Below are 26,041 nucleotides of genomic sequence, written 5' to 3' on the forward strand. Positions count from 1 at the left end.
ATTGCTCCCTTACCTGATCTTGCTGCACCACGAGACTGTGGGAACCCACGTGTGAACGCTTTGTCTCTGTATTAACAAGGAACATAACAAGGGAAAGGATTAGGCTGATGAAAGGCATCTGGTTTTGCTGTGTGAAGGCACAGCTCAGGCACGTACTGCCCTTGCAGGTGCGGGGGGGATCAGCCCTTCCTCTACCACCTTTTTGGCAGTCCTCAGGGGCACGTGACCCATTGCCAGTTTTTATGTATTCATCCTAGAGCAACGTGTATTGCTAATAAACCCCAGGTGAGTGCCGAGGAGCTCTTGTACAGGCTATTATCTCCATTTCTGTTGGAAGCAGAGCTTTGTTGCTCTGCTAACTGGCCCAGCAGCTGAGTGAACACAACATAATGTTCATGAATTATTACAGGCAATGTCCGTGTCCTCCCCAGTGCTGTGTGGCAGGGTCATCTGATCTTCACTGTTCTGGTCTACCCAGGAAATCTCTTTCAGTGTCTGTTTTTGCCTGGTATTTTCACTTTACATCCAGTGTGGTGGTGACACATCAGCTATTCGACCATAATTCAGTATATAAAAACAGCCATAACTAGGAACATTGCTTTCTGCATGGCCTTGAGTGCTGAAGCAAAACTCACCTGACCTGAATGTGTGTTTTTTTTCCCCCAACAAAACAGGCTGCAGGTTTTTTGGCTGAGATTTTTGTGAGCATTTTGCAATCCTGGCTCATAGGAAAATGTTTTTAGATGCACAATCCCATGAATGCTTGTGCTGCTGCCAGATTTCAGCAGCGATGGGATGAGTGGGCCCCAGGCTCCCACAGTCATGCTGGGAATGTTGTGGGGCTCGAGCGGGGGGTCCCCTCACTGCAGGGGGAGGTCAGAGGTGGCTCCTGCTGGCTCTGGCTCACGAACCCCTCTTGGCAATGCAGATTTTGCTCCTCGCAGTACTTTTCTAATTCTCTGTCCACTCTGGGTTTAAAGATCTTGAAAATACTTCTCTTAAGGGTGCTTTTGTGTCAGTTGGTAAATCTCACCTTTAGAATCTTTTCAAACTGAGATTTCATTTGTAACATGGTAGCTGCTCTGAAAACAGAGGAAGCTATAAGTCCTGAGCCTAGAAAACTGTCAGTCTAAAAATTTCAATTTTGAAGGCCTTATAATATTCAGTCCTGGTTCTTTGTGGCTAGGTAAACATTTTTCGTGACAGCTCCTACATCCTCCTTGCAGATATCAGAAGCAACTGGTGAGGCTCAAGCATTTTTGACCACAGGATGTCCCCCAGGCTGGGTACATATTGCCATGTCCCTGTGGTGTTGGACCCAGCATGCCTGTGATCACATGCAGCTTTCTCCATCAGTGTCTGACAAGAAGAAGGAATGGTAGCTAACACACTAGGCAATGCAAGCGTGTGTCTGCATTTTTTATACCCTCATGCGGATAATATTGATCGGTCCATTAATGTAAATGTCTTGGTTGTTGTATGTTGCTTTTCTTGCTTATTAATCAAAATAATGCAAAACGAGGGAAAAGTAATTTTTAGGAGAAAAATGAAACGCAATCAGCAGTGATTGAATACAGCCTGCCTGGAATTCAACAGTGCTGTCTGCTACCCACCCAGACCAGACATGAGGGTACCCACAATAACTGGGAAGAGTTGAAACGCTTTATTTTGACATGTTGTATACACAATGTTTGGATTTCTCGTTTCCAAACAATGTTTTGAGAGAAGATTTGTCTAAATCTGTTTGTTTGGTTTAAAAAAAAAAATGCAGCCAAATGTTTTGGTTGTATTTACTGACACATTTCAGTCAACTGCAAATGGCTTTTTGGACATTCATGTTTTTGTTTTGTCTGGAAAAAAAATGAAAGGAAACAACTTTAATTTATTGGTAACTTGAAGTAATTTCCTCCACCCCCAGGTGGGGAGATCTTCCTGCATCCAGCAATGGATGCAAAACACGGAGATATATACATTATACCTGTGATGCAAATACTCAAACTGAACCAATTCACAGGTTGGAAATTAAGCTGGTGCTGAAGTGCCTTGGTGGATTGAGGCTTTAGCAATAACAAATAACACTAAAGAGCAAAACTGATCAATTAAAGAACTCTCAGTGAACAAAATACCAGCACCCCAAGTTGGGAAGACCATAAAATGTGAAATCCCCTTCTTTGGTTTCTCTCCCACATGGTAACCACCACTCTGTGTTTGTTTTTTCCCTCTACTTTCTTGGTAAAACTGAAGAGAAGGAATCTACTTGAGCCATAATTTCTGATCCTGTTTCTTTCTATTTCACAAGCAGTAGGAAGAGTTCAGATATCTATGTATGTTCCATGCACAGAATTAAAAATAATAATAATTGGAATGTCTTGGAAAAAAAAATAATGGAGTTCTCTCTTTAATTGATTCTAGTTACCTCAGACATGGAAGTACTGTTTTCTGATACAGGTGGCAGATTTTGCTACATGGCCTGGTATAAGAACGTAATGCACATAGTAAAGGTGACTAACCCCTGAGAATGTCTCTACTGATGCCAAGTGGCCCATATGCTGTCATAAATACTTCTTTTTCAATGCTGAACATGTGAACCCATTTTGGGCAGAAGCTCACATTAGGCTCATTCGTTACCTGCTATGCTGGTCTGTGCATCTGCAGTGCAGCATCTCTGCACTGAACTTTGGACTACATCCTGTGTGCTCACTGATATTCCAAATTGTCCTGGGCATACAGATCTTTTCCTGTGTGCATCCTAGAACATTTTTCCACAAAGGTAAAAATTGCTTTTAAAACGAGTGGAATTTGGGGGAGATATGGTTGTTGACAGCTGTCATTAGGCTTCATATATATTATATATTAGGCTATATTTTATATATATATATCATCAAGAGAAATTCCTGAAAATTGATATTTGTAGCGAAGGTATCACTCCTTGTACCAGAAGAGAAAGAAACTGACAGATCATTCTATAGTTTCATGAATAAACTTTAAATCTAAGGAGAGTCACAGGTGGGACACACTATTGAAATTTTGCAGTATTGGTACAAACTTTCATGTTTACTCATATTTTTCTTGGAAGTCTGTCTTTGTCAAAAGCAATGTTTCAGGCCTAGGACTACTGAAGACCATCTTTAAACTTGCTTTGTGATTTTGAGCAATACATCATGAGAGCAGTGATGTTCAGATGATACATTGCACTAATACATCACAAGAACACTATCGCTCCCATGATATATTAGTATAATACACTATCAGAACACTATCACTGATGTATTACTCAAAACCATGGTTTTTAACCCTCAAGAAACATTCTCATATCTAGGCTGAAAACACTGAAAGCTGCAGATAATGATAAGAGTAAGCAAAATTGGTTTCTCTAGGGTAAATTAAGAAAAAAAAAAAACAACAACAAAAAAAACACAACTGTGGAATTCAGAATATTTCACTAACTGAAACATCCTTGTGATTTCCCTTTATTCACTGAGCAAATGCTTTTATGGATCAAAGCTAACATGATGTAGGTGTATTTGAATTTTCTTACAATTAGCGTAAGAAAATCTTTTTTTTAATTTTCATTATAGACTTGAGCCATGTTTTACGCATGTTTTAGCAAGGTGCCTGAATTTCAACTGATTTCCATCTCATCAAATTGAATCACATGCAAGCTATCTAAATCCTGTGTATTTTGTGTATATACGTGTGATCAAAGAATGTTTGCAATTTTGTAGCTGAGCTCACTGCAAAAAAGCACATAGATGAGTGTTTGATTGATTTCTCAAGCATTCTTTTAAAAATTCTTAGTAGATTTTGAGGCATAAGAATCTTGAATTGTCCTTCCTATATGGCATGAAGAGACTGTCATAATCTCTTAACAGAAAAAAATAGTAATAATAGAACATCAAAATGACATGTAATGACTTTCTTCTTATTTTTGTTCCTTTTCCCCATATATCATCAGCATTTGTGACAAAATACATTGCCCCTCACTTTCCAAGCCCATGCATGGTTACTTGTATGTGTGGAGAATAATGCTGACAGTCCAGGAAAGAATGGCATGATCTTGGTAATCACTGTTATTTGCTTTCATATTTCCAGCATGTCCACGTCCATGTCCTCCCAAGGAGGGTAGGAGACTTCAGCAGGAATGACGATGTCTACGAGGAGGTAGGGGCTGCACTCCATTTCTTGTTCAGAGTTGTTTTCACAGTTAGAAAATCACCTTGATGATATAGGACCTGCCTTGAGTGGAATTATTTAATGAGTTCTTTGCATTTTTATTGGTTGCAAAAAGCCTGTGATAAGCACCAAAACCTGTACTGAGATTTCCTTGTAAGCTCTGGGTCAAGTTGTGGTCGCACAGGGTCTCAGTGGAGGATGCAGTCAACATTTTTGGTACTTTTGTTTGTTACCATGCACAGCGTGAGGTGTCATCTCTACCAAGAGCTGTGCTCTCTTATTTTGCGGGTGCTGTGGAAAAGGGTGAGTGATGGATAACCACTCACCAAACCACACAGTTAACCTGCCAGGCAGAGAGCTGCCAGGGTGGGGTGACAAACCTCTCCCTCCCAGCAGGGGAAAACACAGGAGGCTCAGTACAACTTCATCACAAATTGCCTTCTGGCTTGCTTTCTGCAGAGCTCTGCTCAGGCTCTGGGCAAACGACTTTGTAGCCCCAAAGATAAAAATTAAAGAGCAACTACATAGATGTAATAAATGCATGTGTGCAGATTATACTGCAGAGCTGGGGACATAGGCTGTTCCAATGTGACTGAATTACTGGCTCTGGTTTAAATGAACAATTGTATTGGCATTAACAAAAAGTTTTCCCCAGCTTGACAGCTGTCACAATGAGTTAACGAAAAAATTCTCACTATTGTTAGATTTACGGATTGTTCTTAGTGGGTTTGGTAGGATCCTCTATCTCAAATATGACATCTCCTTTTCTTTCTGAAAGTAATTAATACAAACTTGTTCAGCGCTGCTGCAATACTATCTGCTTGAAGAAAAATTCATGACGTTTTATGCTTTTGTATTTTTTCCTTTGTGATATATACATGATGACAACTCCCCACTCTCAAAAAATGATAGCATATTTTAAAGTTTTCTAAAGACTTAATTCAGAAGTTGTGAACATGAGAAGTAGAGACTGAGAACTCATCTAACAGGGATATAACCTTATAATGAGACCATTGAGCAAGGACATCAAATGTAAATACATGACAGCCGTCCTATATACTGCTGTACTTAAAAGCAGTAAAGTGAGGCAACTTGGAAGTTAACATTTTTTCTCTTCAAATGTGTTAAGTGGTTTTTCAGTGCTGTACCAACCCACAAACTCTGTTTCCATTTTTGTCATATTTACAATGCCATTTACTTTTTTTTTAGCACGCTTATTTCTCTCTTGTTGTATGTAAATACAAAAAAACAGAACTCTGTTAATGAAATAGACTTTACTTTTAGTGTTAAATGCAAAAGGCATAACAAATTGGTGAAAATTATTTTTATCTTGTCATTTTCAGTTATAGCAATTGTAGGTGTTGCTTATAGCAGACATAGGAAACAAAAATATTTAGACACTGATGTGATAATATGTGTTTTAGTGGAAGAACATACAGCCTCAGAGTCTAAACAGTCACTCTTGAATACCAAAGAGCAAACAGAAGTCTTTATACAGACTGTAGCTTACCAAAGATTTCATTGTACAATTAAATTGCCAGGGAAAAAACCTACAACATCTGATGTTATAAAAAGTTTGGTGCCACGTTCTAGCACTTTCTGGACTGTGGGGCAGAGGGGCTTAAGCAGTATGCTATCAGGAGGAAAGTGGATAAATATATACTTAAAAAAAAAAGGGGGGGGGGGGCAAACTGTTGAAAATACAGCTGATTTGAGAAATTATTTGGAGCTTATTTCAGTAAAGCAAAAATCTTTTGATATCATGCATCTTTGTGTTGTACCAACTAGACTTATCCCTTTGTCAAAAAGATTTTTTAAAAGACTTAGGAAGATCTGTTGATCATGGTGAAGCAACAGTCTGAAAATCTACAGGGGATAGAGTACTATTAGGTGAGGTGTAGGTGCTGGAGAGAGCTACAAATCCATTGTCCATGAAATTTGTGCTTAAGGCAATCCATAACCTGTTTATAAGTGAAGCTTTATTTCCATATAGCTGAATGATAGGCAGAGTTGTACTTTAGTCAGCAGGCCTCCTTCCAGTATCATCCTAATAGCCTTTTCCTTGTAGTGTGTGAAACAGGCTGATCAGCCTCCCTGAAACAATTTTTGTAATTGTAAAGCACACCTGGGCTACTTTTTGCATATTGTGGTGCCTGATCTAATAACTGCAGGTAAAAACTGTACAGCTACTGTGTATAATTTTTGCAGATTCTGGGTCTCATCCCTGATTCAACATATATATCTCAAAATCCTACCTATCTGTAAATGCCATTGAGCTCTCCAAAGTCCACAGTTGTCATCTGTATATGCTCGGCAGATTGTTGACAAATCCCATTGCTCAGTGAGTGTTTGACAGGAAGGAGAATGCCCAGATGTTGAGACATCAGTCCTCTTAGGAGACTTCTAGAGATGAGACAGCTGGAAAGTATTCATAGCCTCTTCCTGTGTGCTTTATTTCTCCCATTTGGTTTGGGACTGACCACCCTTCTGATTGAAAAGACAGAAAAAAACTAGCAGGTTGATCCATGCTTAGTAAAGTCTATTCACTAGGCTCTGGTATCTTCAGGCTTTTGGCTATGAAGCTCTGAGATAGCCTCATCTAGAGCCACTTTTAAGTGAAAAGGGTATTCTTAAAGGTAAGGTATACCTTTAGCACTTGGTTTTTAATAAGGTTGCTGATGGACACTAATGCCAGCTAGTTTCTGGGTATATTTTTAGAACTTCAATACTGGAACATTAATTGTAAAAGAAATGAAAGAGGGGCCGACACCTATTCCACAGCACCTTCTCTGAGACAATTCTTGGAATATGTCACTTAATCTTTTAGCTTTCTTTACCTCAGTGCATATGAAAAAAGTCACTGGATGATTTTTCTAAGATATGGAAAGAGTGATTAATAGTGATATGAAGATATATTTCATTTGCATCTTTGCAGGGGTATTTCTTGAGAGGTTGTTTCCCATGGAGTGTTAGCTATCCACCCTCAGGGCTCAGCACAGTGAAAAGCTAAAGGCATAGTTTTTCAGTTCTTACATTTTTCTGCAATTATTTGAAGCCTAATCCTGCAAGTACGCACAAGTCAGAGTTAAATTGGTCTTGCAGGTTTTTTATAGGATCGGGTTCTTCATATTTTAGTCTTGCTGGATCACTTTTCTATATCTTATTTATTGGTTCACTTTATTTCTTGGACAACAAAACTATAGCAGCTAAATATTAGGAAATGTACCTCTTATTTCTCTCTTTCTGTTTGGTTTGGAATAGATATTTTTTTTTGAAGTTATTAATCAAGGAATTTAAAGGCCTTCCCATCAAGCAGTTACATGCGTTGAAGTAAATGATTTTTTTGCTATTGTAAGGGCATGTCACAGTAACTGGTAAGTGTGGTGTTAATGAATGTCTTTACTGTAGGACAGCACCTGTGTTGTTGCAGTCAGCACAAGCGCTGCAGAGTTGTTGGAGGTCATCGTGTCCAAGGCATTCAAGAACATTATCCTGAAATGTCTCAGCAGTTTCATACACTCAGCCATCTGTGGGCAGTCCTCATTCAGTGTGTGTTTGAAAAAGTCCATAGCACAGCCTGTCCCGGGTCTCCACTGAGTGGTTAGCCATTACCGCAATATAAATAACATTTATCATCCTTTAGGTTGGTAGGTAATAGCTGTACTGGGCCAGAGAGTGTGGGGATTTCTTAGAAAGGAAGGCTGAATCAAAAGTCTGTAATGCCACTGTTATGGGTACTGACCCCAGTAAGTGAATTTGGAGGCTGACATACTTGGAGGGGTAAGGGCAGCCCAACTTGTCAACGAAAACAGGAGCACCCCTGGCTTGCAGTACTGCGTTTTGTGGTGCCAAGCCTCATTTCTCCCCAAATCCTGTGTTTCAGTTGGTGGTTGCAGCCTGTTGTAATGCATGCAGTTACAGCAGTGACGTACATTTTGTCCAGGGCAAAGAGTGCCATCTTCACACCAGCTTTGCTTTCATGCCCACCTGAGCTCCTCACCCATTTTCAGTTCCCAACCTAGGCTGGAGAGCATTAAAAACACTCTAGAGAGGGAAAGTGTGAATAAGAGAGGCTGACCCAAATTCTCATGTCTCCATCCCCTCACTACCTGCCAGACCTGCCTCGTGGACCTCTTGTAATGAGCCTGGGTGAAACTTCCTAATGTGAATTCTTCAGTAACTTAGAGATTTTGTAAAATGCAGAAGCCAGCAAAAGACCTCAGTTCATGGTGTCCTCCTTCCCCTCTAGCATTCAGGCACACAGTAAGAGAATCACTTAGGGAAAGATATTTTGACTTAGTGATCTCATTCAGCACATTATGTTAAATCATTTCAGCAAGGATACCTATTAGTAATCATTTCCAATTCCAGGGAGGATGGAGGAGGCATTTTGGCACGTGACTCAAGAGCCTGCTGGGCTGCTTTTTCACACTGACAAAACTGGGGAACAGTGGTGAATTTAGAAGTTTAGTCAAACAAGCCTGAAGTTTAATCCTCCGTGAGTGGCTTTGACTGTGACGTGCATTCACCCTGACCTGCAGACAGCGTCTTGCATACTGCAGGGCACAGAGCCTGGTAGAGGGCTTGAAACGTGCACAGCTGCATTAAACTGTTTGGGCTGCTTCCTCCTTAAAGATAAGGTATATAATGAAAAGATAAATAAGCCTTAATCCAGGTCCTGCTAGACAAAATGGAAAGATGCCCAAGAGCTTCTGTGAGCATTGGATTGAACTGTTCATGAAAATTAATAGCATGCAGAGCTAATAGGCTGTTCCTTGGCCTCAGAATTATATTGCACCTTCTGGGAACATATTGTAGCCTGCTGGTAGATCAGTCTGCTGCATCTGAACTCCCTTGGGGCCAGACTCTGCTTCCTTTGAACCCTACATGGGTAAACCCATGGAAAGGGAAGGAAGCAACACGGAATCTAAATTGGATTTATAGAAGAAAAATAAAACAAGAAAAAATGTTTTCCCCAGGTACAAGTCTATTTCCCTATCTTCTTCTGATGCAGCAGCAAATAAATTCATCTTAGTAGGCTGTGGATTTTATCCTGGTCTTGCCAATGTTGTTTTTTCTGACTGATGGAGCATCAGAGGAGGTTTCTAGTAGCCAAGGAGCATAAGCATTTCCCAGTTGTTTCGTGTGTCTTGTGATATTATAGTGACTCCAGCCGGGCAAGTCAGACTAACTGTACATGAATATTTCCTGCTGCGAGTATTGCAGTAGAAGCTAGAACTGTGCAAATAATTATGTTTTGGACTTCTGGCAAATAAACTGACAAAAAGTCATCTTGAGTTGACCTGAAACATTTTTTTTTCCAACAAATGAATTTCTTTTTGAGTCAAACAAGATGATTTGTTTTGTGGACCATGATATTTTATATGATTAAAATTTGAAATCCCCTGGAAACTGCTGGTACTCCCTGCATGCACCCAAGCTACATAAGGCAAAAATGACAAATCTACAAGCAGGATGTAACAAGAATACTGGGAGACATCCTACCATCATGTATATCTCCCTAGATGGAAACCCCATTGTTTGTGGTATTTTCTACCTCTTCTAACCCTGCAAAGCATTTCTTAATTTGATACCTGAAATCTCTGAGATCTTCCTGTAGACTGTGTACATTGCTGCACTCATCTTAAGATAGGAAGATATCATAATCAGATCTGATTAAGAACAATTTCATTCTCTAATATCTTCCTTTGGATCTAGAGAAATGGGATCAGCCCAGCTATAGGAACAAATCAGAAGTGGTTTGAAGAGTTCCCGTTAAGGGCAGCCATTCCTCATGATCATATCCATGTCCTTTACACCTAGACTTTGTCTGGAAGGTAATGTACGTTTGGCATTACACATATCGTTGTGTAGTCTCATTGCCCTCTAGCCTAGCTGTCTCTCTGTATTCCATCACTGCTCTTGCTGGTTCTTACCCTTTCCTGCCTCAAGGTTCCTACAATCATTTTCCTCATAGGTAAAAAATACCAGCTTCCAGAAATCACTAACATTTAGTCTAAAATATAGCACAGACAAATTATTGTGACAATTACAAAAGGGCTTTTGGCTCCTACTGTAGGATATTTACTGTGTTTAGCTCATGAAGCATTTGCTCTTTTGTGTCCTTCATTGGCAAGTGACTTAGTGACAAAGAGGCTCCAACCAAAGACAAGTTGTTAATAAGGGAATTAAAGTGAACATGGTGTCTCAGGCCCATTTGCTATGTCAGCACTTGGACTTGCTTAGCTGCCCAGGTGCTTCTTGTGTATTCCCAGTCCCTGAGGTAAAACTGTCTCTAGACCTCTCCTTATCCTCTGATACACAATGTAAGCTGAATTCTTGCTGGTGGGGAGAACATGCCCCATTAGTATCCTAGATACTCATCTTTTTGGAATTGATGAGATGCAAAGTAAACAGAACTATCAGGGAGTTGGTCGTTTCCAAAAAGAGATTTTTCTTCTCTGGACTGAAAAGTTGCCATAAACTTAAAATAAAATACTCCCTTACATTCTGTTTAAGGATTGAGGTATGAGAGCAGCCAGTTGGTAATCCCCAAACCTAATCACAAAGAAATGCAGGGCACTGTACATCAGATTACCTTTGCAGTTTGTTCTGCCAAGAGTAAAATTTGGAGAGTCCCTTCCCAGTCATAGAATCACAGAATCATAGAATTGTTTGGGTTGGACAGGACCTTAAAGATCATCAGAACACCTTCCAGTGGTAGGACTGGCTCTGTTATGGCCAGTAGCTCACAGTGATCCAACCTTCTGACCCCCGTGCAGGTATGTAAAGCTGCTATGGTTTTAGGATGTGACCCTCCACAGAAACGATCTGTTTGGACCCTGTAGCTGGGGGCAGTTTCTTTATCTGCTCCCTTGCAAATGCAGATCACTGTTTTGAGGGATCGGCTTTGTCTAGTGGAGGTTCAAGCACCAAGTACCAGGGAAGTGACCAACCCATAGGAGATGCCATCTGAGCTGGTTGTTGCCGGCAGTGTCATTGGATTGCCCAGCATTGAATCAGCAGATTCAGTGATATGTATGTGATGCTATCCCTCACTTTCTAAATGTGACTTTTCTAAATGAAGGTGCAGGTATATTAATGGAGCCAAGTGTTCTTCCTTGGTTGGGAAGTAAATAAAAGTCTGATGGGATGGGTTTACCAATATCTGCAAGGTCAAGTTAATTTATCTTATGAGTCAAAAGAGTGAAAAATGCATAGATATGAGAAATAAGCTTTCCAAATATGTGCCTGTGTTCTGTTTTCATTTGTTTTGTGGGGAAAAAAAAAAAAAAAAAAAAGCTTTCTTTTTCCTTTATGTATTTGCCCACTGTTTTCCATTATTTTTTTTTATCGGGGGGAGTAAAGGTGTAGAAGGAAGCTGAACTGAAAGGGAGCTAGCAAATACTGCCAACAGTCCTAAAATAACAAACAGAGAATTGAATGTTTTTTGTTTCCAAAACCAAAATGACATGCTGACAGTGTGAGTTGAAACAAAATTCCCCAAACCTCTTATTTAGGCACTTCTAGATTTAAAAAAAAAAAAAAAAAAAAAAAAAAAAAAAAAAAAAAAGCTTTATTAAAATGAAAGTGAAAACTATAAAGTCTGAAGAAAAATACTTTTTTTAATAAACAGGTATTAATACATGTGCTTATATGTATGTGTGTTTATATATATGTGTATATATATATACACACACACACGGACTTGTGTTTGTAGATGTGGAAAGAGTGAAGGGCTCAGAAACACATGCAGTATTTGTTTTGGTCCCTTCTAACACTTCTGGGCCTTCTCTTTTGCACCAAAATGTATGGGATTTCAATAGCTAAATTGCCTAAGCAAGATCTGATTGTGTCGTGCCTTTGCTCGATATTTCTGCTACAATAATCATCAGTGAAACAGTTAACAGCATTGAAATATAAACTGCCATCCTTCAGGCACCAAAGTTAACACCTTTCGGTTACCAGCTCACTGTGGTTTCACAGTTAACACCTCACCTCTTTTTGTAGAAGACAACACTTTACATTACAGCTTGTGGTCTGGCAAAAATGCTACAGAGTTTATCGTAGGCAAATCTCAGTTTCATGCATTTAAAACACTAGTTAAAAAATTCATTGCCAAAGATAGCTCAGGCCGTGTTCTATACCATTATTGCCATATGTGAGGAAAGGCTTAAAATGCCTAAAAGGCAGAGGTACAAAATTATCTTGGGCAAAATATTGCAGGAATATGGCTTGCTTTTCTAGAAACATTTGCTCAAAATTATTTTCTGCTCTTTTAGGCCCTGATAATGCAAGTATGTGGGGCAGTTGCTGGGATGGCAAGGGCTCAGGTCTCCTTTGGGCAGACCCAGCGATGGATTATGCCATTGAAATAGGAGGAAGAAGGCGGATGGCAAAAGGAGTACACAGTGAGAGTGGATGTTAGTTTTTGTTGTGATGCTTTTGCCATGAGGGAAGTCTAGAGAGATTGCAGAGCTTTTTCCATACTGAGAAAGAAAATGTTCATTTCAGTTTCAGAAAGGAGATTTTAACAAATCATTGCACTAGAGTGAAAATGTAGTTTGACAGAGTGTCAGGATAATTATATATAATTTGGTTTTGTTTAAATATATTAAGCACTATTGTTTCTTTTCCATGTTAAGGATTGACTTGAGTGCTAGGTTTTGCAGTGGTTTTCCTTAATTTCTTTAATCCTTGTCCTTAAGAAAATGAATACTTTAAATGTGCACTAGTTAAGTACACTGCTAATGAGCAAAAGGCTTTACCAATCTTTGGCAGATCAAAAAATAAAAATAAAAAAGTGAGAGAGAGAGAGAGAGAGAGAGAGAGAGAAGCTAATCACCAAACCATTCTGTTAATGCTTATTTTAATCATCCTGCCTGCCCTTCCTGGCAGACAGAGCCATTAAGGCTGCAGAGGCAGGAGGTGAGCTATCACCATCAAATGGCACTGCTGTTGAGAATTGGGCCCAGGAGTAAAATTTGACTTGTCAGTTTGTATAGACATAAAGCTTCATTGTTGTGCACAGACACAACTGGCTTTTTAAAAGTCTATTTCCCTCCTGATGATGTGAGAATCTGCTCCCCTCTCTCCTACTGTTCTCCTGCCCTCAAATTTATTAAACAGTGTTTATAACCCTACACCCAGGTTACATGGCACTGCAGGGGCCGGTGGCCTTCATCGGTGCCAAGAGCAAAGTTGGTGGGTCCTTCTCACACCAGCGACCACACTTCCCTGCTCTGAACCCCAAGATACCCTGCAGGGTGGGAGTGAAGAGCTTCAACTCTCCCACTGGGGTGATGGCTCATTGCGGGGAGATTTCGAGTGGCCATATTACTGCAAAATCTTCAGAACTGCTAATTCTGTCTGGAATGAAGCATGCATTTTAACACATGCAGGATGTTCAAAAGAAGAGAAGAACTAGCAGTGTTTCCTTGGGGTCAAAAAGGAAATATCTCCAAAATTTAATTAATTACAGGAAGTATATGATTTGTTTTCAAAAACAGATTTGTTGCTATTTGCCTTGTATTGAAAACTTTCACCTTTCTGACTACTGCCTTGTGTGCTAATGACTCTGTTTGTATGAAAACGCCTCTCCATGTTGCAGGGAGCCATTGAATATGTTTCCAGGAGTGCAGTGCAGCATTGTTCCCAAATTTCAGCTTTTGCACTCTGCAAAATGGAGGAAGTGTTTATTGGTGCCCACATCAAGAAACTGCATTTATTGCTGCAAGAAAAAGCTCCCACTTGGCTGAGTTGCAACCTAATTACAGCCATCCAAGCACAGGTATTCCAACAACAAGAGAAAGCAGGGAAATAAGGCAGCCTTTGTCTCACATTCCCTGGAGGGTTGCAGCATCATGCAACTGGGCTGGCTGGCTAAGAACTGCTTCCTACATTTAATTGCAGCAGTTGGTCACATGTTTGTAGTAAGCATAAAAGCAAATCCTACCAAACATTTGTATCCCCATTTTTACCAATGTAAATTACTTCTGTCTGTTGGTAACCTGCTTCTAGGGATTGCAACCTCCGTGGAAGAGGGAATGTATAGCAATAAATAGTTCTTAATGGAAGGTCTATTTTTAGATACTTTTTTCTTGAAGGATCACTTTTTGCTTTCTTTTTGTAAGAAGAAAATCTATTCTTGGTCATTACATAAGTGTCTTTGAAGTGGCAAATGCACATAACTGCCAGATCACATACAGCATGGGAGTTATGCAGGGTTTTCTTCAGCTGAAGTGTGATTGTGAGCAGTAATTGAGATTAGCTTCCCAGGAGAAGGGACTTTGCTCTCCTTCTGTGTTTTTTTTCCTCAGAAAAATAGTTGCACTTAATGCACTTACGAGTAGAGTCTAAGTGCTAACATACTTTCTTCCCATACCCCTGCCATTTCTGTGGCAGTCTTACCGAAGAAATAACAATACATAAAGCTGCATAAACACTTAAGGTCTTAGATGTCTGCTTCCACAGGCACTTTCAAATTTTCCATTTGTAGATAATTTCATTTCACACTTTTACATCTGAAGTACCTGTTTTTGGAGACCTCAGAGTATTTTTACACGTTAATTAAATTTCCTACCAGCTCTGTGAGTGCATTAAGTAGTAGCACTTAAAGGTGTGATGCAGAGAGGTAAGGGGAGATTGTGAAGTTAGAGAGTGAGTGAGTGAGATCTGCTATTGAGTGCAGATACATTCATAACTCTCTGAACAACCAAAAAGAGAGAGGTGGATTGATCACATCTCTACAGCTACATGGAATACTCCAGGGTATGAGGATCATGCTTCCTTGTAGGAGCTGTGACCCAAAGAAGTCAACAAATATACTGGGATATGCTCCCCAGCTTTGAGCAACATTGAAACCTTAGATGTTTCTCAAGGACTTTGCTTCAGTGTTTTTCTGGAGAATAATATTGTTGGTATTAAAAAAGTCACATTGTCACTTGGAAATACCCTGGCTTAATTCTACCAAAGTTTGTAAGTAATAGCAATTGCAATTCTCCAAAGGTGAACACCTCAAGTATTTTAATAACAGGTGATATGTTCACTCACCTGCAGATAACAGTGGTTTTACTAGGTCTAGGGGGTCTCTCTCCACTGATGTGTTGTCTCCTAGCAAACACTTAGGGAAAAACTACAAGGAGGAGTTTTTTTTTTTTTTTTTTTACTCCAGAAAGGTGCATCCAGGAAATTCTTTGCTGTAAGTGCATTCTCAGGTAGAGTTTCAAAAAAAATAAATAAATAAATAAATAAATACAAGCAAGATAGCTAGGGCCCTCTCTGTCATTGACTTTCAACAAGAGTCAGAGTCTAAATGCTTTAAAGACTTCTGAAAAGCCAGCCCTTTATCCTTGTGTATTAGACTGCATTGAGCAGTATTGACAGTCGGTACGCTGTTATTGGCATGTGGTAGTCTCTTCGTATCGTTTGCACAAGGGCATGAAGCAGAATTGCCCTCTGCTGCATGCGAGCAGGGGAGCTTTGAATTGATGCATCAGCATTTTGTGTTTCTGGGTCGCTTTCATGAACATGTGTAGAAGGGAAATAGCAGTAGAACAAGGGCAGTTCCCAGGTTAGGTAGTATGCTCCATTGATTAGCATCCTTTACTCTGCAGTTAAGTGCAGTAAACAATGAAGCTGAGAACAATCTGGTGTTTTTCCAACACTTTTAGCAACCTCTTGTCATTTTAAGCTCCTGATATTTCTTCTCTGGTACTACCTGGTGATCCCTTTTACTCACTTATTACTGTTGCTTCTTCTCAAGAAATAAATTTGCTGAGAGTAAAGAAAGTTGCTCATTAGGGCAATGTAATTAAAGGAAAAGTAGACATCATGCCAAGTTCTGCTTTCTCTACAAAGCGCCACCTTGGAGATTGCCTGAAACTCAATTACTCGTTGCTCTGCTTATTAAGGAGAACAATGTGCTGAAATGATCCCTACTCCTAATAACCTTGTTTTCTACGTGTGAATCATGTTAATACTTTTTTCGTCAGTGCCCTAATCGCCATGTATAAAATGGATCTCTTTCTAGAGGGAGAACAGGGAAGGTGGGCTGCATGGTGGGTGTTCTCTAAATTAACACTCTCCATGGAGAGTTTCTTGTTTCCTGCTGGTCCACAGTCATTTTGTTTGTTGTTGGTTTCTTTTAATTACATAGAACAGCATTTATTAGCAAATTGCATCTTGATAATCTGTTTTCCTCTGGTGAAATGAAAATGTTCATCCTCTGCATTGTTCCCCTCCTCTGGGGGAAGGAGTGTGTGGTATTTTCCATGTCTCAGGCTCTCCCATCTTAGTCCACGGTTTCACCAAGAAAAATGACTTCTGGAGCAGAAAGCTGGCATGAACACATGGTAAATAATCTTGTCCCATGAACGATGCTAGTGCCAACTCTTCTCCCCAGGGTACAATGCTGATCTCTTCCCACTGTCCTCTTAATACAGTATCTTCAGCTTGCACGAGCAGCCTGTTCCTATGGGCCCAGGAAACCTGTGCGTCCCTGCAGAAGGCCTGGGTTACAGAGACCCGTAAATAACAATCTTTTGTCAAGGGCTTTGGAAGACACCTAAAGACCTCAAGGAAACTTGATATACTCCCATTCAGCTGACCACATCCGTACTCTCCTTAGTTCTGTGCTGAAGTCTAACCCTCTATAAATACACAGGTAAGGATATTCCAGCAGAAGTGAAGGACAGAAGTGTTAATAATGGCAGCATGCAGGCCAAAGCTGTCATGGGAATCTGGGGAAATTACATGAGGGTCAAAATCCATGGAGCCCATCATCTGAGTACCAGTAAGCTTCCCTGAAATTCTGTAATATGCCACAAGCAATCATAAAATAATTGCATGTAAACCTAAATTTAGATCAGAATTGTGGATAGAAGTGGCTGAATCTTGAAAATATCCAAGGAAGAGAAATGGACGTCATTTGTTCATAAGAAAAAATAAAGATGAGCTTGACTGAGATAACTTTGCTCCCACTGTGGAAAAGAATTGCAGAAATATAAGGCTCTTCACTCTTTGGTGCACACACGTTCATATGAAGAGGAGGCTAGTCCTAGTACCACCAATGTCTTGTATACCAGGCAAACTACCAATTGTATGTTGCGTGAATACTCTGTTCCTGAAAAATGCTTTGTATTTTCATCGTAGAAGGAAATGCAGGACTATATAGTTAACCATTACTTCTCCCTCTTTCATCTCAGAATATTTCAGTCCTTTCATGTAGAGCACAAGGGAACATGATTGAAAAGGAAAGTCCTACCCTTTGATGTTTATTTGTTGCATTATCCACTTTTCATGGCTCTATTATTCCAGAATCCTATTGAGCTATTCATATAGAGCAGAAATCTGCACTGCTGTCAGTAGGGAATTTCTGTCTCTAAATCACGTAATTTGGCCCCTGATACTTAACTTTGGGCCAGATTATCAAAAGTGTTGAGCACCAGCTTTCCAAAGATTTAGCACCTCCCACTGAGGACAGATTTTCAAAACTGCTGAGCACAGAGCAGTTCCTATTGTGACCCTTTAAGGATAGATATGCAAAAGAACTCAGCAGTTCCCTTTCACGAAGGAGCTGAGCCCTTTCCAAAATCTGTCCAGCTTTTTTTAGTGCCATGCCAGAAGATGAGGGCTTTTGAAAATACAGCTCTTCGTAAACTCTCTGATGTGGAAAACACTAAGCTACAAACTCCGGAAGGGCTTGAAAAAACGTTCGAGAAGAGGCAAACCTCCATGTTTCAAGACAAGCCAATTTTTACTGACTGATGGAGGGGCTGGGAGAAAATGTTGGATCTGAACAGTTTTTTCCTGTAACTGCCCACTAGGAGGTTTTCTGCACATCCCCCTGCAGCAGCTGCCAGACAGGATGCTGGAGCAGAGCACTGCTGTGCTGAGGCAGCATGGCAATTCCTGTGTTCCCAAAAATGCATTCACTTAAGTGAGATGTGATTTGCAAGCAAAGTAATGCAGAGCAGCCATTACTCTTCCACCATCCTTCTGGGAAAAAAATTAAAATAATAATAATAATAATAATAATAATAATAATAAAGATTTCTTTACACTTTATAAAAAATAGGGGCTTTTTTGTTTTGTTTTTGTTTTTTTGAAATTTTAAGACCAAGGTTCTCATTGCATGCACTGTACTGCCTCCTTGTCCAGAAAGGCATCCCTAAAGTGGGTAGGGAAGAATAATCTATATTGAGCAGTCTCTGTAACCTGGGAAACTTATGATTTAATAGATGAGTGTTAGTTCTTGACCGGGCTGTTGTTGCAGGCAGGTGGCAATGGAGAATATGATTAGTAGAGGTATATGAGTATTTAAAAATGCAGAACTTGAGGCTTTAACCCTAGGCAGTGCATTATCTCCATGGAAAGTTAAACTTTTGTACTTCAGCAAACTAAAACTTCTTGTCTTTCTGGAAGTCTGCTGGAAGTTGGAGTATTTGACTCCCATGTAGGAGAAGGCAAAGGCAAAGGAACATGAAAGTCCCAGCAGCAAGTTGGGGATCTGGCACAGCCCAATTCAAAACATTTGGTTTTGATTTGTGAAGCTGCACAAAATACCTAAAGAGCCTTGGAACATCTTGTCTTCAGTCCTCTGAGATCCCCTGCAAAATGAGGATGAGCATTTCCATTGGTTATCCAGCCTCATTAGCATTTGGTTGCACTTCAGTGTAAGTAGTTTTTAAAACACTGAAATCGATGAAAAAGAAATAAAGCAAAGGGGGAGGAATGGGCTTGGCAGAAGCCTTTATCATTGTTACAGGACTGTGCAGCTTCTGTGATTATCCCTTGCCTTGTTCAGTAGTGTATAATTTAATGATTGCATCCAGGGCGTGCTATTAACTTTCTTTTCTACTTCTGCGACCCCAAACCTCATTCATTCTTTTTACTATTTCCCACTTGATGCATGTGTATGTGTAGGGGGAGGGTAGTGGCTAAAGAAGTATTATAGATTTCATATCTTTGCTTCATCTGCCACATTATAGCAAATGACAGTTGATTAGGTCTTTCTATAGATCATTACCAATTGTTTTCTACCTTGCAGATACCGCTGTTACGACAAATCTATCATATCCTGGAGATCCTATGCAGCTTGTTATTTCTGCGTGATTTATTACACTCACAGTAGAAATGTTGTTAGCGAACATTGGGGAAGCAGTGAATATATTGAGAAATATCAATGTATCCTCATGTTCTGGCTTGCAGTGACAGTCAGTGATCCATCTCACTGACACTTACCTTGTTAACATTTTGATCAGATGGCAAATTTGTCATTTTTCATGGTAACAAGTATAAGTTTGTACAAGAATTGCAGAAACATGGGGAAGATAAAGGGTCCCTCTCTTAGTTTTTCCCAGTGTGATGTAATCAGTAATCTTTCTAGAAAATGAAATAATTACTTTGTGAAAAAGCTTATCCGCTGGAAAATGTGCCAGTGTTAGAAAGCTTATATTTCTCTTCATTTGAAGGATTGAATGAGTTCTCTTTGCAGCCATTACTGACACTTTGATTAACACACCAAACCAACATGAAATGATAATATAGAACAAAAAGGTTTACAGGCAGATTTTCTCTCCTTGATTGTAGTGGGGAACACAAAAGATCTAGCAAGTAAAAGTGAAGGCATTATCTCTGGGAAAAAACAGAGTACAAAATACTGCTAACATGATGTTGCAAATTTCTTGTAATCCTCAGCTGAAGCTCACTCGCAGCTCAGCTGTCGTCTTTGTAGCTCACCCGTTCCAAAGCTTGGCCATGAAAACTGTGCTCAAAGCAAGAGTGGACTACACAGGGGGCAGTTGTAGCTCCTAAAGTAATAGAGCTGTCTCTGTGACACATCAGCCTGGGCAGAGGATGCGTGTCCAAGCTTAGGGTCAGCACCAAACCAGGCTAAAAATAAGAGAAAAAGCCCTTCTTCTAGGACCTACACGAATTCAGTAGCTGGAAGTTACTTTCATTCAGTTTTTCTCTTTTCTTCTTTTCTCAAGAAAATGTCTTGACTGCACCATTTCACATATTAGTATGCACAGATGACAAATACCAAATGTAATCTTTCAATCAAAAGAAAGGAGAAAACGGCCAAACAAACCATGCAGCACCCAGTTCTTCATTTTAATCTGATAGATTAAAAAAATACTGGCTATATATGGCAGAGGAGTAGATCTTGAGAGTACTTGGACTAGAGTTTTATTGAAATGATAGAGCTTTTCATTCTTGTTGTCACCTAAATGACAGGAAAGGAAAATCTGATCCTCAGCTGGGTTTTATCTTGTTGCTGTTTTTCTAACGTTCTTTGTAATGCACTGTCAGAATATAAATGTTTTGGACGTATTATTGGAAAGGCTCAGATTGTATTCATAGAACGCACACAGAAACTGAATACTGCTTCAGTTGTGTCACTTTGGTCATAACAGTACAGCTTTGAATTGTTAATTCTCCTAATGTTATGCATAGCAATGCAATAGTTCAGGCACCAGAGAACTCGAGCAGTGTCTTAATGCTCTGCAGCAATTTGAGAAAGCACAATGTCATCTACTATAAGGTCTAATTGTTATGATTAATATTTAGCATAGGGAAGTCTATATGGAAGGGCACAAGTTACATCTGCTTGCTGAATTGAATGAATTACTGATTTTCATTTCCTTTTATTTTTAGCATCCTGTTCAATAGCCAAAAATATATGAGTACATGTTTGCTATAATATCTCTGGGGCTAAAGGCTCTGCCTTTCAAAAAGCCACTTGAGATGCCTGGTCCAAGGGAGCATCCCTTGTGCTGGTGGGCAGCAGCACATTTGCTGCTCATTGAAGTGTGAGCTGAGGACCTCTAACCTGGGGAGACGTTTTAGGTGCATCAGAGGTGCATCTGCACCAGAATACAGAGACCAGACAGACTTGGAATCAGGCTGATGAGGTGACAGGAGTGAACTCCAGCAGGTGACAAGAGGTGGCCGTCATTCCTGAAACCAATTGCAGTACGACATCTCACTGATGTATTGGGGCCTGACCGCACAATCTTTCTTTTTAATAGTCACACCATAAATAAAACTGCATGATAATTCTGGTCACTTAAAAAATGCTTCTTCTGACCGAAAACAAAGGGACAGTTAAAACAGAGAAAAATAGTTCATTTGCAGGAAAGAGCAAAGGAAGGAAGTTGGGGAAAATATTTTGCAGGAGAAAAACGTAATAGTGAAACAGGTGCAATGAGAATAGACAGTGAAGTAAGTTTAAGAGAGCTGGTTGACAAGATATTGCTGCAATTTATCTTTGAGATCACACAGAGAGCTGACAGATTTCTCTAGGTCTTGGTGACATTCATATAAAAAAAGTTCCCTAAATCACCAGCTGAAATTTTGGACAGTGGTTTCTGATAAAGGGACATCGGAAAGCTTCACCTTCTGAAATTGGTGACTCATTACCATTATCTTCATCAAACAGCTGAGATCTTTCCTTTAGGAAGAGAGATGAAAAATTATCTTCTGAATGTACCATATTGCTTCTGATTCCAGAGAGGAGAAGGGAATTAATGTTGAGGATAGTGTTGTAGTAATTAGTTTCAGATGCGATGGGCTGAGAGTAAATCCCAGCAAGCAGCAAGCAGGGGATTCACCAGCAGAGCAGCTGGAGGGTGGTACATTTTTTTAGAATATGCAATCAGTGTTGTTCATCAGCACTTTGCTCCTTAATATTTAGAGCAAGATGAAAAAGAAAAAAAAAAAGAAAAAAGAAAAAAAGGCAAAGCAGATTAAAAGCAGATTATTGCTGGGATCTCATTTATGGCTGTATCAGGAGTTAATGTTAAACTCTGAAGGTGGTTAACACTTTTGACTGAGATAGCAGATGGGGGTGGTTAGTGCCTGATTGTGGGAATGCAGACCACCAGCTTCTGTTCGATGCAGTGGGAGCTGAAGACATCTGTCCTCATGTAGGCTCTGTAGAGTCCAGTCCCATTCCTATTTGAACCAGTGTGAAGATATATTAAGCTTGATTAGCATTAAACTGGGCTCTTGAATTAAAAATTCTGCAGCAAGTACCCGTGACATAGGTGAAACCTCTCTTCCCTCTTCATCTGAGTGATGCCACTGTTCCTCTTGGGCTGTTGATAACTCTTTTGCAGTCATTGATATGGAGGAATTTTCTGGGACTGACTCTTGACACTCTTGTGCACCCTGTTTTATCAGACAGGGTTTTGCTAATTCTTGGCAGGAGTGTGTTATCAGACTGTGTGCTATATGCTGGCAAATTGCAACCTCTCTCTCTTCTAGGAGTTTTGTTCAGTCATTTACATTTTATATATTTCTTCAAAAGAATCTAACTTTTAACACAGATCATTTTGTTTGAGTGTTTAAGGAATGAATAAACATATTTGTCCACAAATTTCCATGAAGGAAGGCTTTCAGGTAATTAAAGACTTAGATGACAAAATTTCATTGCTCTTGCAATTCATTTAGCTGCCATAAAATGAAACAAAACAAAACAAACAGGAAAAAAAAACAAAACGGCACACATCTTGAAAGAAAGTGTCATTTAGTGAATGTCTGTGGCTTCTGATGTCTTTGGGTAACTTGTTTCTATTGGGCTGGATAACCTAGCAACAAACTGCAGAGAGGGCTTGATCCTGTGATGATCAGAAGTAGCAGTTATATTGACTAGCAGTTTTGATATTTAGAAAGCTAAGCAGATTTAAACCCAGATTGACATCAAAAGCATTTTGTCCTCACAGGGCTGGTCTTGAGACTGTTTGGAGCAGGTCTTCCATCTCTGCAATCCATCTCAGTGCAGCAGAGATTGAAATCTCAGAGACCTCAAGAACCAGTAAGGAGGCTCCTTGCTAACATCTGTGCATATACAGAGAGTTTTCCTTAGGTTAAAGACGGTTCTAAAAACCTGGCTGAATGCCTCTCAGTTCCTTGGGTCAGACCCGTATCTGTAGTGCTGGTATTTCTCCTCACCCTCCCACCTTGGAGTTGTGTACAAGACACAGGAGTGAGCTGGGGGCACTTGGCAAGTACCCACGCTGGCTTTATCGAGGCAGCACAGGTCAAAAGAGCCAAGATGCAGTTCCTCGACTTTAGCTCTCAGGCACAGTTTGCTGAGGTCCCTGGCTGGCAGGGCTTCTTCTCTGCTCAGGTTATTTGATATCTATTTCATAGTAAAGGCTGGTTTTACCTAATTGTGAGTATGCTAGAAATGCTATTACCTCCCTTTTAATTTATTTGTTGTACAAAGAATTGAAAAATAAGCATTATTTCAGTACAAAACTGTAAGCTGCTAGATCTCTGTAATTTTTTGTCCATCACACATCCTCAACCTTATTCTTAGATACCTGACAAGGAAGTAATATCATGTGTGAAAGCAGTGCATCTTGCCAACAGTAAGGTAAACCATCATCAAAAATTGTTTGTGTGTGCTTTTGTTTTTTCTCTGGCATCCAACATCAGCAGGGAGATTTTAATCTGAAGCAGAAAAAGCCTGAGCAGGGTGTTTGAAAACCAGGCTGTTGCACAGGTGAGTGAGAAGAACACTGAACTCAAACAAGGTTATAGATAAATATTGTTTTCTTCATTGCAAGCCTGACAACCCACTTACAGCAGTTCACTGGCCTTTGCTAATGGATATTTGGTAATGTCCTGTATCTATAATAGCCATGACTTTATTTTTTAATGGATTTGAGGTTACTGTGGCTGAGAAGTCCATACATTGACTTCTTGCTAGTAGTGCTTAACATTTCTATGAAACTTTGCTGTGTTTCTTCATTTCTTTTTTATAGAAAAATTACAGCCACAACACTGCTGAAATTAGGATGTAATGCATTTTTTGTCCAAACATTTTCCATTCCTAAGAAAACCTTCTCATGGGAAAGGTGGACTTACTTTATTGTGGGCATGAGATATATAGCTTAGCCAGGATTCACAAAGAAACAAAAATGCCTTTGCGGAAATACTGTGGGTTTTATGAGTGCTTTTTTGCTTTTGTGGCAGGATGGCAGTTCTGTGTAGAGCGAGCTGAATGGTTGCCCATATCTGTGTGGTATTATTTGTCTGCAAATGCCAGATTGTCTTGTCAGGAAATCAAACCCACACAATACACTTTCATTGCCAAGAATTATGTAAAGTTCTTTTTGTTTTGTTTTATTAATTTTTATTTTCAGAAAAGGAGTTCTACTACTATCTTTGCTTTGCCAGGATCTCTTGCTTCCTCTTCTGTTCTGGCAGGACCAACCTAACTCTGTTTTGCCAAGAATAATGTATGTCTCTTCTGCCAGAAATCTGACAGCATTTCTTTCTTGAGGAGTCGTTATCTATGGATTTTTATTATTTTTTTTTACAAGAGGTGGGAAATGATGGTGAATCTCAGGTGCCCAGAGCACAGATTGCGTCTGGATGTACTGCAGAGAACCTGCGTGCCGCACACCTTTTCATATAAAACTTTGGCTTGGTTTGGATAGTAATTCAGCCATGTGTTTGCTTGGTGTGAAAACACATGAATTAGTCCCATCAGAAACTGAATGATTTGACTTGCTTGAGATGGTGTTTGTTCCACCAAGAATTTTATTAGGGATTTGGTGTTCATTTCTTTGGTGTCTTTCCTCTTTAGGGTTAGCATTCTGGCATATTTCAAAGATAAGTACATCTTCTTTGCCACCAATCTTCAAAATATTCACTTTTCAAAATATAGCACTTCATTTTAAAAACTGGTGCTGGCTTTGCATAGCAGAACATGTTGACTTTAAAAGGTACGTAGCGTGTGTAATGGAAGATAAGGGGTTAAGGGAGAGTTGTTCGTTCTTGCTGTCATTACTGGGATGTGTGCCTGCACACCAAATGAATACCCCCAGTTGGAAAGATTGCAAATAGACTGGACTGGAGACATGGAAAGAAAACATAAATTGATGGGAACATTTTGTCAGGATGATGGACTGAAAAATACAGCAGGTCTTTCAACATATACGGCTGTGAGATGCAGCCTGGGCTCTCCCAGCTGAGGGGCATGAGTGCCACTTGGCACCAGGCTCCCCCCTTGCTTGGGGTGGCTGCCTTCCTGGGCCAGCCCTACCAGAGGAATGTGATTTGCTATGAAAAATGTGTTGATCAGGCTTGACTTTGTGCCACCAGGCAGATTAGCAAATTGTTTCGTCTGCCTCCCGTTGCTTTATCCCAGCCAGCAACATCTAAGCCTTGATGATTTTGCAGGTCTTCATTAAAAATAGCTGTTTCTATATCTGATTACTGAGCCCCATCTGGGGAGAAACGATCCTTTCATCTGTGTATTATGAGGCCATATCTGAGCACTTTGATTCCATAACATAGTAAAACCAGACAAACTTGCTGTTCAATTGCTTTTCCAGCTCATCTCAAAGTTCTCTCTGAGCCCTGTCCCTGTCCCCAGCACATAATGGCTGGGGTTAGGGCTTTTTTTGTTTTTAATTGCTCTTTTACTGCTAAATGCAATTTTCATAATTGGTTACATAACTCCAGGGTTTTATTTTAGATTAATGTAACTTTGCAATCATTCTGCATATGTTGCTCTTAACATTTGCCTATTATTTGGATTAATTTCACTAATTTATCACCACTGTTTAGATATGCATTGTCTTTATAACACTTGCAACTGAATTAAAGCACACTTGTTGGGCTAAAGGCAAAGTTTGGTTCACTAAATCAAGCAGCTTTCTTTTCCTTCTCTGTTACTAGATATTTACATAGGATTTTTCCAGTGCACTCCGTTAGTCTGCTTTAAAAAATGGCAAATATTCTGGTAAATAAATTCAAATTATTTTAATTATAAAGTAAAAGTAATGGATAATGCTGGCTTTTTTTTTTTCTTGTTAAATTCTAAATTATTCCTCTGCATTTAAGCACC

At 39.7% G+C, this 26,041-nt stretch overlaps 1 protein-coding gene across 12 annotated transcripts in view; it reads left to right on the top strand.

Annotated features, from left to right (window-relative positions):
* FHIT (fragile histidine triad diadenosine triphosphatase) overlaps positions 1–26,041 on the top strand; it is a 562,355-nt gene that overhangs the window by 472,252 nt on the left and 64,062 nt on the right. For 10 of the 12 annotated variants that reach the window (XM_035546804.2, XM_050712766.1, XM_050712767.1 and 7 more), the window contains 2 exons: positions 4,093–4,161; positions 9,892–10,014. In XM_035546804.2, the coding sequence (XP_035402697.1) occupies positions 4,093–4,161; positions 9,892–9,996 (174 nt within the window). In that variant the 3' untranslated portion in view covers positions 9,997–10,014. Of the gene's footprint in view, positions 1–4,092; positions 4,162–9,891; positions 10,015–26,041 lie in introns of those variants that run through there. The other 2 variants (XM_050712768.1, XM_035546809.2) reach the window with 1 other exon arrangement.

The sequence above is a fragment of the Cygnus atratus genome, chromosome 10 (genome assembly GCF_013377495.2).
Source record: "Cygnus atratus isolate AKBS03 ecotype Queensland, Australia chromosome 10, CAtr_DNAZoo_HiC_assembly, whole genome shotgun sequence".
In the NCBI taxonomy this organism is placed as follows: Eukaryota; Metazoa; Chordata; class Aves; order Anseriformes; family Anatidae; genus Cygnus; species Cygnus atratus.